The following is a 14,314-nucleotide window of genomic DNA, read 5'->3' on the forward strand; positions in this document are numbered from 1 at the left end:
TAAAAAAAAAAATCCATCCATGTAAAAAAATGTTTTGTGTGTGTTTGTGCAGGCCCATGACAAAACCCTGGTCAGCATCAACAACCACTTGGTGAATGGGAAAGGAAATGAACTGGATGGGGGCCTCTCTGGGGGAGGCATCAGCGGAGAGAGGTTGAACACCTTGAAGGAGGAGATCCTGAGGGAACTAGAGAGGAGGGTGTCTCTCTCCTGTTCCTCCTGCCAGGTACCAATCAACTGAACTTCAATTCAGTTAATAAGTATGTTGTTTCACTGAGCAAGTACACTTGGCTGGTAATCATGAAGTCAAGTACTCTTATTTCAAAGCACTTTCCAAAGCAGCAGACATCCGAGATATGTAAAACTACAAGACTGTTTAAATTGGCAACAGCAGCATGTTTGATCGATAATAAAGCATAACTTTGTGGGCTTGATTTTAGATTGTTTGTCCCCCCCCCCCCGAATCTAACAGCAAGTGTACTCTGCATTACCATGTGTTAAGGATGATGAGGCGGTAACTCTCCATTTTGCCAGTAACATAACCAACCAATAGAAAGGGGTGCAAGGGTCAGGAACTTAGTGCATCTGAATTGATTGGAGAAGAAACAAAATAACTCTTTTTGCTCTCCATAGACACGCTACAATGTGGTGCTGTATGAGACACGATAAGGTATTCTAAAAGGTGAACTGTGTTCCCCAGGCGGGCGTAGAGCACCTTCGCAGCCAGCAGCAAGAGGATAGGGAGAGGATTCGTGCGCTGGAGAAACAGCTGAACGCTATGGACGCCCGCTACCGACAGGGCTTGGACGGGCTGCGGAGGGAGGTGGTCCATTCTCAGGGCTGCTGCGACACCGTCAATGACCTCAAGAATAGGATCACCGATGCCGAGCGCAAGATCACTTCAACCTCCGAAAGCTACGACATTATCCAGAATCGATTGGACAAGGAGCTTGGAGGAGGAGGAGGTAACCATTTCAGCAATGGAGATGGCAGATTTGGGGGCGGTTTCGGCGGTCAAGGTGGAATTGGCGGTGGCAGGGGGGACACGGTCGTGACGGAGGACAGGCTGGATGGCCGGCTGAATGACCTAGAGCGGCGCATCAATGGCACTGTCCAGCGGACAGAGGAGAGCTGTTCGTATCTGGAGAACGACCTGAAGGACTACTTCCACAGAGAACTAGGAGACCTGAGGACGGTGTTCCTGGACCGCTTCGATGACCAGGCCTTCCGGATCGGAGATGTGGAGCTGGATGTTGGGCTGGTGAAGGACAGAGTGACTGACCACGACAAGAGGCTGTCCCGTCTGGAGAACGCTACATCTGTCCTGACCAGGAGGGTGGAGGAGTGTGGGTGTGGAGCGACAGGAGGGGGCGTAGGTGGAGGAGTTGGGGAAAATGGAGGAACAGGTGCAACAGGAGGAAGAGTAACCGGAGGAGGCAAGTGGGGAGCAGGAGGAAATGGAGGGACAGGCGGGTCTACAGGAAGAGGAAAGGGCAGTACAGGAAGAGGTCTAGCAGGGACAGGAGGAGAGAGGGATAATACCACAGAGAAGTCCCTGGAGTGGAGGGTGATTGCCAACGAGGATCAGATCCACCGCTTCAACACGAAACTTAAAGACCTCTCTGTGTCTGGTGACTCTCTGCTCGACAAGGTGAAAATCTAAACAGTTGCGTTGCTCTAGCTACTTTTCTTTCCTTTCCATTTTCTTCATTACCTTTAGTCACATAGCAAACATTTTAGCTTTTATTTTTATATGTCTTTTCTTTTTCTTTTATGTTCTACACAAAATGACAAACAGCCTGGAATAGCGGTGAATAAATGTAATGGTTTTGGAGATCTGGTTATAGAAATGGGAAATTTAGGGGCGTCCAGGTGGTGCTGCGATCTATTCCGTTGCCTACCTACACGGGATCCCCGGTTCGAATCCCTGTGTTACCTCTGGCTTGGTCAGGCGTCCCTACAGACACAAATGGCTGTGTCTTTGGGTGGGAAGCCAGATGTGGGTATGTGTCCTGGTCGCTGCACTAGCGCTTCCTCTAGTCAGTCGGGGCACCTGTTTGGTGGGGGGAGGGGGAACTGGGGGGAATATCGTGATCCTCCCATGTGCTACTTACCCCTGGTGAAACTCCTCACTGTCAGGTGAAAAGAAGCGGCTGGCAACTCCACATGTATCAGAGGAGGTATGTGGTAGTCTGCAGCCCTCCCCGGATTGGCAGAGGGGGTGGAGCAGAGACCGGGACAGCTCAGAAGAGTGGGGTAATTGGCCAAGTACAATTGGGGAGAAAAAGGGCAGAAAAAAAATCCAAAAAAAAGGGAGATTCAGATGGTAACACTATCTGAGAGAGACTTTCAATCTGTAGAGTTGCTTAGAAAAATGAAATAAGAAATTACCTTAAATGCAACGATAATAACATCCAGTTGGTATTTTACTAATGTCAATCTCAATATTAACGCTTTTTATGAAAATGATTAAGGTGGTGGACTTGAGCCATGATGTTCGTGAGATGAGCCATGATGTTCGTAAGATTAAAGCCCTGACGGGGGACAATGGGGAGCACTTCAACCGCATAGTCACAGAGATTGAGATGCTGGGACAGGACTGTGATGTATGTGCCAGGGTGGAGGATGAGCTAAAGAAACTGAAAAACCATACGCAGCATACCTTGGACCACTTCCAGGGCCACATCAACATCATCCGGGGCCGAATGGACTCTGGCCAAGATACTTGCTCTCAAGTCTGCTCCAACCTGCAAGAAGAGGTCGGCAAACTCAAGGAGGATGTAGAGAGGTGTACAGGCCAGTGTAAGATCAGACTGGACACACCCACAGGTTGGTTAAACCTGTCAGTCAGTTTATCTATCTCTCTATCTATCTGTCTATCTATCTATCTACTGTGCAAGTTTTTCTAGCTATTTACTTGTTTGGTGTTATTCGCTCAAGTTTCTTATTGATAAGATGGTAATTGAATTTGAATCATTTTTCAATAATAATTTAGGCAGTGGTGGTACTGATGGCACTGGAACTGGCACTGGGCCTGGGACAGGGGGCGACTTGAGTCCTGAGAAGCCGCTGGATGGCCACAGCGTAATTGGTGGCACTCTGAACAACAACCAGCTGAAGACGCTGCAGGGCGAGCTCTCAGACATCATCCTGACCTTTAGCTCCATCAACGACACACTGAAGGGCCTTGAACACACCGTGCACAAACATGGCAGCGTCATCACTGACCTTGGTAAATGCCCACAAGATGTTCTGTTCCATTGATACATTGTGGGTGTTCGTTGCAGGAGTAGATTAAGTCAAGTCCTTGAATGTTGCAGTTTCGAAAAACTCATCTTAATAAAGAACGTGAAATGTAAAATTCAAGTGAGGATGAAATCTGGATGGGGCTTCATTTAAAAAGTACAACATGGGTGGTTTGCGCACTAACTCACATTATCCCAGTCGTTAGATTTGCATTTAGTGTATTTTGATCTGGCGACCACTTCCCTACTCTGTCAAAACTTTGTTCAAAGACATACCCGCCTCCTCACCCCTTCGTCTCCAATAACCACACTCATTTGCATACCCAACAGGAAACACCAAGGATAAGATCATCTCAGAGTTGGACAAGATCCAGCAGGAAGTGAATGAGCACATCGAGGACAGCCGCGACCGTTTGGATGGGGTGGACAGGGACGTGCGTCGGTTCGAGAGCACGCTGGTGGTGGAGATGGGAGACTGTAAGAGGTCAGGCGACGGACTTGAGAAAAGGCTGTCCAAACTGGAGGGTGTGTGTGGGAGACTGGATGGTGTGTCTGACTCCCTCCAGAAGATCAAGGAAGGTATTTGTGTTATTTTGTTTCAACCAATGTTTTGTTTTGTTTTTTCTGCATTACCGTCCGCTTTTGCTGAGCACATGTGAGGTTTTCCAGAACCATACGGCTCTAGCCCACACATTCACAACTAGGAGATTCCCAATCCAATCATAAGTCAGAGCAGCTCAGGCTTATGATGTGCTTCCCTGCACAGTACCTTGACATCGACTGCTGCAAGAGGGGAGAGTGTTATTCCCTGAATTCCCTCGCTCAGATTTTTCCCAGCTGGTAATGGGAGGCCCACTTCACAAACCTTTGGGCTGTGCAATGTATTGTTTGACATGAAGGGAGTACCTCTAAAACTATACTTTGAAAGTTACCAGACCTGGTCAAACTCTAGTGTTTGTTTTAACCTGCAAGGAGTACCAGATAGGTGTGGTCAACCACTTCAGGACTTTGGATAGTATCAAGTCAGACACAGTGAGGTGTAATACTTGAATTTCCAAATACTTTTCTGTGATTGTCTAAACGTGCTGGCAACAATCTGGTACCTAATTAGCAAAACAAAGAATGACAAGTATTTTAAATACAATAACACCCCTCCCTCCTTCACCAGAGCTGTGCTAATTAGCGAAATCAACCCCTTGTAGTACTTGGTTGGAATGAAAACCTGCGTACTATGGAGAACGTTGCTTTACTGGGTCACTATGATAAGATTTCTCAGCTAAGTAAGGTAAAACAGCACAAAAAGTATTCGCAAATGCTTATGGAGAAAAATCACGGTGAAGGGACATCCAGTCTTTGTCTTGAGAATGAATTTCAAAAATTACAACTAAGGTGGTTCACCCCGTGATTTGCATTTTTGCCAGCTTTATGTTTTGCATCTGTCCTCTATTCAACGTCACAGTAACACTGTTCTCAATACTGGGCTTAAATCATTCCATATGTGTGTATTATATTGCTATTTTGTCTAGTTTGTTGACCTTGAAAGGGGCATTTCGGGCGTCCGGGTAGCGTAGCGGTCTATTCCGTTGCCTACTAACACAGGGTTTGCCGGATCAAATCCCCGTGTTACCTCCAGCTTGGTCAGGCGTCCCTACAGACACAATTGGCCGTGTCTGCGGATGGGAAGCTGGACATGGGTATGTGTCCTGGTCGCTGCACTAGCACCTCCTCTGGTCAGTCAGAGTGCCTGTTTGGGGGTGAGAGGGAACTGGGGGGGACTAGTGTGATCCTCCCACATGCTACGTCCCCCTGGCGAAACTCCTCACTGTCAGGTGAAAAGAAGCAGCTGGCGACACTCCACATGTATCGGAACAGACATGTGGTAGTCTGCAGCCCTTCCTGGATTGGCAGAGAGGGTGGAGCAGCGACTGGGACAGCTCGGAAGAGTGGCTTAATTGGATGGGTACAATTGGGAAGAAAAAGAGGGGGAAAAAAAGACATATCTAAAGTGGTATTGTAACTGAACGTGAATATATGTTGGATTTTAATCTTGAAGGCTTGAACAAGCATGTGTCTGGACTGTGGAACTGTGTGAGTGGACTGAACGCCACAGTGATCACACATGGGGGACTCATCGACTACATCCAGACCAACCAGCTGGATGGCATCCATGGCAAGATCAAGAGCCTCAACTCCTCAGTCAACCACATCCTCAAGGAGGTCCACACCCTGACAGAGCAGGACCTGTCCGGTGAGGGAATATGAGTTACTCTATATTCTAACCCATTCTATTCTGTAGTTTTGATTTAAAAAGCACAAATGGCACAGCCCACAGGACTTCGTTTGGCTTACTTTCATTTCACATGGAGCTATACAGAGAATATGAATCGCATATGTACTTTAGATATGCATGCTTTTAAAAGTCAAGGCTCATATCATTTTAATTTTATGGGAGCATTAAACTACCATAATGTAAATGTGTAGTTGTATAAAAGGTCAATGTCACTGCATTCATATTTTTGATGTCACTAGTACAGTCGTCTATTTTTTTACTTTGGTTGCCAAATACTGTTGAGCTATGTGGACCTTTTCCCGAAGCCTCTAGGAATTTCCGTGACTTTATTTGCGAAATGTATTCAGGATGGTGGTCTTGGAACATGCTTCCTATTAGGAAATTGGATGGGGTCTTAACAGAAACCATTTCCTTGATGTCTCTTAAATGACTGGTGATTTACTCAGCTAGTCCTCACATACTGTATGTTTGTGGCAAGAAACTTTAGCCCTGCTCGACATAGCTGCCTCCACTGTGCTCTCGCCCCAAAGCGCTCTGTTCCACAAACTGGAACAACTGCCTGTTATATTTACAGATTACTCCGCTCACTGCAATATCGCCCCATCGAGCTCAATGTACAGCATGTGAAATGTGAAAGTGTATAAATGGACACCAGTGATGTGATGATGATGCTCCCATCACCGTTCTGGCTCACCTACCATTTGTTCTGCTTTGCAGGCCCCGAGCTCCTGCGGAGAGGTTTGAATGATTTATCAGTACAGTTCTGCTTCTGTCCCATGTCTCTACCTACTGCGTCGTGTTCGTAAACCTAACGTTGACGTGCAAATGGGGTTTATCGTGAAGCTTTGAAGCTAGAAAGGTATATATTGGCTCTCACAAACAGCTTATCCGAAGGAAAAAAAGAAGTAGGTAACTGAATGTGGGGAGATGATGTCGGTCCAGTAAACCTTGTAACCACGAGGGCCCACGTTTTATTTCCCGTGGGCCCTTGAGCACCCTGCTCCTCATGTGGATGGAGGGGTAGGTAAATAGACGTATTTCTATAACTGGGATTATTTGAATTAAAAAGAATACAATACTCCCCTCACCGTGTACTAGATAAATTCAGTTTTATTTAAGAAAATGTGTTGGCACTGATGGGATTTGACTAAAACCATCAAACGTTTCCTTTTACATGAGGTAGAAAAACATTACGTGGACTCATTTTCAGCTGCAGCAGCATGGACTGTATATCTTTCTGGCATCACGCTTTCCTGTCTGTGAGATACAGCACAGTGTGTGTACAGTCTCAAGTAACGTACAAATGCACAAAGGTTCAAGTTACAAAAAAAAACAAAAACAAAAAAAACAACCCTGAAGACTAATAAATGTAACTAAAAAGCATACATGTTTGTAATAATCGAATACTGATCCAAAAAATAATAATCCTGTGATTAAACCTACAATATGCAGTATTCCTCTTCGAGATTGTTAAAGTATAACTCAAGCCCGGTGTTCTTCCAGCCCAGTTGGGTAGATTCGGGCACATGGCACACCTGGAAACAGCACCACCATCACCGAAAAGCACTCACAGATAGATATCTTTATATCAGAACTAGCAAATTAGTTATCTTGATATACAAAACGTTGTCATATTAGAATAACATTTTTATTATGTAATAATGATGATGATTATTATCATTATCATTATTATTATTATTATTACCTTTTTTTCCCCCTTTTTCTCCCCAATTGTATCCGGCCAATTACCCCACTCGTTCGAGCCGTCCCTTTCGCTTCTCCACCCCCTCTGCCAATCTGGGGAGGGCTGCAGACTACCACATGCCTCCTCTGATACATGTGGAGTCACCAGCTGCCTCTTTTCACCTGACAGTGAGGAGTTTCACCAGGGGGATGTAGCATGTGGGAGGATCACGCTATTCCCCCCAGTTCCCCCTCCCCCCCAAACAGGCGCCCCGACCAACCAGAGGAGGCGCTAGTGCAGCGACCAGGACACATACCCACATCCAACTTCCCACCCGCAGATACGGCCAGTTGTGTCTGTAGGGACGCCCGACCAAGACGGAGGCAACACAGGGATTCAAACTGGCAAGCCCCATGTTGGTAGACAATGGAATAGACCGCTACCCAGACGCCCTTTATTACTATTTTTGATGTAATGAAGGTGCATATCGCGGCATTTAATACACAATCTATCTGTGAAGTTTCGATCTGTCATATTTTAGAATGTGTGTTATTATTAATCAGTTAAAAGAAATAAAAAGACAAAAACTCACAACCGTTCTGCAGAAAAGCAAACCTGATTCCACACTCACACGCACACACACACACACACACACACACACACACACACACACACACACACACACACACACACACACACACACAGGCACCTATAGACAGATGTTTCATACTTTAGGAACCTTACACAGGCATCCATATCCACACAAACACACACAGTGCCACCATAGTGTATCTTTTCTCGTGTTTCTCATCTTCTGTGTTGAGTTATGTGACTTGATGGTAACATCCTAACTTCTCTGTGTCCTGATGTACTTGTCCTGGTACTCTGCATCCGTCAAGACATTATTTGCAACTCTGTTTGTTTCCATTTATCATACAGTTTGCTCTTGTCCCATCTTTCAACAGTTCATTGTCTCTGCGTTTGTCTCATCCATCATATAATAGGGCTGGGTCATATGGACAAAATGAAATATCGCGATATTTTTTGATCGAATCCCTCGATATCGATAATGTGATGATATTGTAGAGATGACTGTTGGTGCCCTCACAAAATATTTACACAATGACATTTTTGATAATCACTCATGTGGATATGATGCCCGAACAGGTAGAGACACATAATATAACAGCTAGAACAGTCTAATAAGCTCACAAATTTGCATGTCTTTATTTAATGCAGCCTTTAAAAGCAGGAAAAGACAACAATATTATGATATCCAAAATCTCAGATGATATCTAGTCTTATATCATGATATCGTTATAATATCGATGTATTGTCCAGCCCTATCATATAACATGAACTACTACTGTAATAAGTCATATGAGTGTTAAACCTGCTCAGCAATGTCATGTGTCTGTCATGGTTTCATGTATCTTACTATTAGATACACATGAGGATTAGAAGCAAGGGCAAGAAAAAAATGCTAGCAAATATACACTAACTCATAATCAAGCCAAATTTTAATAGTTATTTAGTATGTCTTATTAACTACACTGACTGTCAAATTTGGCTATGTTTTACCATAAAATGCTAAGATGAATGTGGCATTTTGCTAACAAGCGGGTATCATGGTTGTCTTTGTACTAAACATTTACTATTTACATGAAATCTTGTGATGTTCTGCAGATGGACAGCATCTTCTCCCAGAAAGCATAGGCATTTCAGAGTCATATTGCCTGACATTCTTTCTTTTCATTTGCCCCAACCTCTTTCACCACAGGACCCCCCGGTGTCCCTGGTCCCCCCGGTCCCCAAGGTGCCCCAGGAGAGAAAGGATTCAATGGGCTACCAGGGATCAAGGGCCCCCCTGGAGCCCAAGGAAGACAGGGAGAGAGTGGACCCAGAGGACCACCAGGTAAAAAAGGGGATGAACAGAAAGGGATGCCAGGGGGAAGGGAGAGGAGGGAGAGAGGTAAAGATTGGGAGAGTAAGAAAAAGAAGGCTTGATGCCGATGGGGTGGTGGGTGAATAAGGGAAAGAGAGAAGGAAGGAAGGGGATGATTTAGGGAGAGGATGGGGTGGGAGTTAAAGGATGGGATTGGTGGTGGGAGGGTTGATGAATCTGTATGTGAGGGGAAAAAGGTAGGAAATGAAATATGGGAGGAGTGATGGAGGGAAAGAGGATGTTAATGGTGAGATAATAATGAATGAATAAATGAATGCATAAAAATACCTGCTGCTCTAAAGACAGATTTCCCCGTGTCAAATGAACTATCGCACAACGACAAAGTGGAGAAATATCATTTTGTCTTCACATTCATGGCTATTGATTTATTACCTTCACTAACTGCTCTTCTGTTTTCTCACAGGTCCCAAAGGTGAAAGAGGTATGTGTTTGTTTATCCATTGTTATTGAACATTACTATGGGGGGAAAAAAAGAGATTTCCAGTTTGTTTTTTTTAACTAGACTGAATCCAAGCAAAGTTATGATCCATTAATGACTTTGTGCTTCAGTCATGAAGCAGAGATGTTGTTCAATTAGTGCACAACATGGAAGGACCAGCACTTAGAGAGATTCCTAAGCCTTGAAACAACAGAGGCATGGACCAAGCAAAATGAAAAACGATATTTATGATTAATTGTAAATATCTACACTATATTAACGCCCTCATTTTGCAACAGATGCAGTTCCATTAAGGCCTTTCAAGTATGGGCACTGAACACGATTACCCTTAATGTTATATTAATCATTACTGAAACAACATTCCAACAATCTTGTGCAAACATCTCCCATTTTTACAGCGTCCACGTGGTTTATGAATCATTTTTCATCCGTATATCTTATTTCATCTGTAATTGTACATGAAAGTGAATTCCTTCACATCAAAAAATAGATTACATGGTAAAATCCCAGTGGAGCTTTTGGACCCGCTCACTTCCCAGTGATTTCAAATAAACTTTTATGTACTATCCCAATTCAGTGGGGTCAGCCCCATGATGCTAACATGTAGATGGGGCATCTGTTGGTTTTCCAATGCAAATTAATATCTTGCATGTCATCCTACACACAATAGCTTAATTGTAAACTGGACCAACGCACTACCATTCACTCACTACCCTGCACAGTATGTCAAGCACTGTTCCTTTGCACAGTATCTAAGGTCTTGTTGTCCTCGTAACAAATGTATGGGCATGTAACGTAAAAACGCCACAAGTATCGGTGTGTCTCTCAATGTGTCTGTACAACATCATCACCATGACAGATTCTTGTACCTTTGTTGTGCTTGATGGAAATGATTTGGATCTTGAATAATGACTATAATGAGCTGTCATTTTCTCTGAGGATTCATGAGTGCAGGGTTAAAACCAAAGCCATGTCTGTCTCCTTTCGTTCTCAGGTCTACCTGGTGCTGATGCCCATGTACCCAAACTGTCGTTCTCTGCTGCCCTCACCAACCCAATGGAAAGGGCTGGTACTATCATCTTTGACAAGATTTTTGTCAACGAAGGTGACTTCTATGACCCAAGGACAGGTAAGGCCTACTGGTACAATGGTTTGTTAGATGCAGTGATGGGCAACATGATCCAGAAAGGGCCGGTGTGGGTGCAGGTCTTTGTTCCAACCAAGCAGTTACACACCTGAGTCTACAAATCAAGGTCCTTAGCAAAGACTATTGGTTGACTTATATAATCAGGTGTGTAACTGCTTGGTTGGAACAAAGACCTGCACCCACACTGGCCCTTTGTGGATCATGTTGCCCATCCCTGGATTAGAGCATCTGTTAGAGGCAGAGATGCATAAGGTCAAAGTACGCAAGGAGTTGCTGCAGTATTGCTGATTGAATTTCATCTAGACATGACTTTGCCAATACACATTTCAACAGATTTATATCTCTGAATCTCACTATGTTGCCAGTTGAAGGATGTATTTCCCATCTTTACTGACCGAAATGTGCCTATTGTGTCACTACTCTACAATGATCCCCTAACTCTACACTCTGTGCTCTTCAGGGGTTTTCACTGCTCCTGTGGATGGGCGTTACTTTTTCAGCGGCATACTGACGGGTCACAAGAATGAAAAGATTGAGGCAGTCCTTTCAAAGTCCAACTACGGCATGGCCCGCGTGGACTCAGGGGGCTACCAACCTGAGGGCCTAGAGAACAAGCCGGTGGCTGAGGCCAAGACCCCGCCAGGCTCCCTGGCTGTCTTCAACATCATCCTGCCTCTCCAGGCTCGGGACACCGTCTGCATCGACCTGGTGATGGGCAAATTGGCCCATTCAGTGGAGCCCCTCACCATCTTTAGTGGCATGCTGCTCTACGAAGACATGTGAGGGCCAAGATGTCACCAGCCGGCTGCCATTCTTCCAGATTGTCTCCCTGGAATCATTGTTGAAGAGAGGAGGAACGGGGGGGAGGGAGGGGGGGGTCTGGGAGAGTGGAGGGATGGTTACAGGAGATAAACCATCAAGAAAAATTTTGAACAGACTTTAGTGACTTTTACTGAGTCTGTATTCACACTGACGTCTGATTTATAGAGGAAACAAACAAAAATGGACAGACCAAAACGACGAGGCCAGAGAATGTTGAATACTGACATTTTTGATGTGAGACGTTGAGAGTAAACAGAGACAGGAGCCAGCGGCATAACGTATGACGTCACCTCCTTTATCAAATTCCTGGCACTCAGAGTGTTGAAGTGATAAAAGCCGATGAACTGCTTGACGACAGGATATAGTTTATGAGCTGACCAGAGACTTTTTGCCCCCCCGTATTTTAACCGACCACCCGGCATTTTCAGAGGTGTTTTTTTTTCTTTTCTTTTTTTTTCACCAAGAATTGTACTACTGTGGGAATTTTGTACTGGTATTATATTATTAATGCAGTGCCTGAATCTCTTTATAAGTCACTCCAGATATGGATTATGAGAACAGCGGGTCCTCCATGTACTGTACCAAAGCCAACCATGGGGCCTTCTGCAACTTACCATGTAGCCATTTTAGCTGCCAAGTTGTTTTCTTGCCAAAGAGCCAGCGCCTGTATCCTGACAGCTTAATGAAGAAGGTCATTTCCAAGCCAGCTGTGTCCTTTCAAGGCACAGCAATGTTCTTGCGGTTACACGACCCGACTGATGGTTCAAATGAAAGATACTTAGACATTTGTCCACTGAGCACCTCTTTTTTTCCCCCCCAACTAGCAGTATTAAACATACTAGTCACACGTTCTGCTGTTGCCATGCAACTACTGATGACACCTTCGATCCTCTTTCGCTAAAAGTTAAAACACTTTTAACTTCTAGTGCTCTTTACCCCGAGCCTTGAAACACACTCCGGTCGTGCTAAGATCTGAGCTGTTTGGACTTTCGTTGGAAGTAATGAGGAGAAGAAGCCGGCACTTCATAAAGAGAGGTTCTCAGTGGTATCCAGCCTTCCTCTGTGAAGATTTGGAGATGCAGGCCAAGACCCAAAGTCAAGGTGTTAGTTAAACCAAAGTCCACGTTAATGTCTAGTCTGGTCTGGTGCACCAGACATGACAAATCTTTGCTTTGTAGCTTTGTCTCCCATGGTTTATTCCTCTATTGAGATTCATTCACATTGTGAATGTTGTTTTTTTGTTTTGTTTTTTGTTTTTTTTTTCCTATATCAAGGTGCACCTTTCTGCTCTTTTTATACGTGTTTGTATATGCCACATGCTTTTGGCCCAAACATCAGATGTAAAGAATTTCATTTTATTGAGGAATTGCTAAACCGTGATAAAAAAAACTATCGTACATTTTGAATCTTAGATCACGCAGTTGAAAACTAATTTCCGCTGTTTTTTTTTCTTCTTTTAATTAAAATACAAAGATACACTCATTCTGTCAACTGCCAAAAACAGATTACAACTTCAAGTCAGATTATCTTCCCAACTGTTCCTCCAGTCAACTGGACAAAGAAGAAATTCTGCATGCCGAAATTAAGAGAAGAGCCATAAAATGCTTAAAATGCTCAGGCACGCCATCCAGTTGCCGCTTCCTGACCTTTACCTTAAAAAGAAGCGTAAAAACTCCAGCCCGTGTCTTGGTTGTTAGATTACTGTTTTTCTTCCACTCTTTTTCGACTCTATTTAGCTCCACCAAGCGTGGTAGATAAAGAGACGGCTGGACACAAAGAAGGTTACACTCAGTTAGCACCTAAATTCTCTGAGAGGCCCAAACCTTCCCCTGCCTTCATGACATACCAAAAACAAAATCCTCATGAAATCCTCCAAATGAAAAAAGAATGCTCAACAGTTACACAAACAACACACATATGATGGACACAAACAAGTTTTTAGCCTTATAAGCTACAAGGACTGTTTTTTTTTTTTTGCAGACAATGCATGGTCTAAGTTTGTTTGTTATGTGTGCGAAACTGTAACCACAGCATGCAGTTGCACAACTCAGTCCCTTCTAATGATATCCTAATATAGAAAGAAAAAGATCTTGAGGAAAAAATGCTCGAGACAGATCATTAGGGTCCTACCATAGCTTGTCCCTCTGTGTGCTGGTAAAACAGGCAGGGACAAACTTGTTCCTCTCCTAAACTCCTCCATCCCACCCATGCCGAGTCCCTCCAGGCACACGACTCGCTGAACAACTGCCAAGGAAAACATGAGAAGATCATAAACAGCTTGCAAAGGGCCATCATTAATGGAGGGAAATTGGAGTGTTTACACACAGCAGTAGATGGGAGGATGAGTCTTTGTTCCACTGATTTTAGGAGCAGCCTGTTGACTCTAACCAGAGGCACTTCAACAGCCTTCTATCTCACTTGGCTCAGATAGTATGTGCAAAGAACTCAAGTTCAAACAATGGCACTTGTTTTATCCTGCTTGATGTGCAGAGGGGTCGGGTCAAGCAAACTTCCAATCACAGGAAAGCACACTGCCGTGACTCTAAATTGAACTGTACGGCTAATAGTGTTATCCTGCATTGCAACACCCATGCACCTGGTACATTAGAAAGACTCAACACAGACCCGGGTCAAATGATATTTGACCCGGGTCTGTGTCTCAAGTTCCTCGCAGGAGTTGTGAGGGATTCTGATCACTGCTCTACCTATGTAACCACATAA

The 14,314-nt window shown here is 44.3% G+C and overlaps 1 protein-coding gene across 1 annotated transcript in view; it reads left to right on the forward strand.

Annotated features, from left to right (window-relative positions):
• The window catches only part of LOC130111627 (EMILIN-1-A-like), a 68,420-nt gene extending 56,808 nt beyond the window's left edge, over nt 1–11,612 (forward strand). Inside the window, exons 5-14 of the mRNA XM_056278869.1 lie at nt 53–226; nt 701–1,651; nt 2,475–2,829; nt 2,996–3,232; nt 3,576–3,824; nt 5,299–5,493; nt 9,000–9,134; nt 9,589–9,606; nt 10,619–10,753; nt 11,232–11,612. Coding sequence (XP_056134844.1) covers nt 53–226; nt 701–1,651; nt 2,475–2,829; nt 2,996–3,232; nt 3,576–3,824; nt 5,299–5,493; nt 9,000–9,134; nt 9,589–9,606; nt 10,619–10,753; nt 11,232–11,554 — 2,772 coding nt within the window. The 3' untranslated portion in view covers nt 11,555–11,612. The remainder of the gene's footprint in view (nt 1–52; nt 227–700; nt 1,652–2,474; nt 2,830–2,995; nt 3,233–3,575; nt 3,825–5,298; nt 5,494–8,999; nt 9,135–9,588; nt 9,607–10,618; nt 10,754–11,231) is intronic.
• The last annotated feature ends 2,702 nt before the right edge of the window (nt 11,613–14,314 follow it).

The sequence above is a fragment of the Lampris incognitus genome, chromosome 4, assembly GCF_029633865.1.
Source record: "Lampris incognitus isolate fLamInc1 chromosome 4, fLamInc1.hap2, whole genome shotgun sequence".
In the NCBI taxonomy this organism is placed as follows: Eukaryota; Metazoa; Chordata; class Actinopteri; order Lampriformes; family Lampridae; genus Lampris; species Lampris incognitus.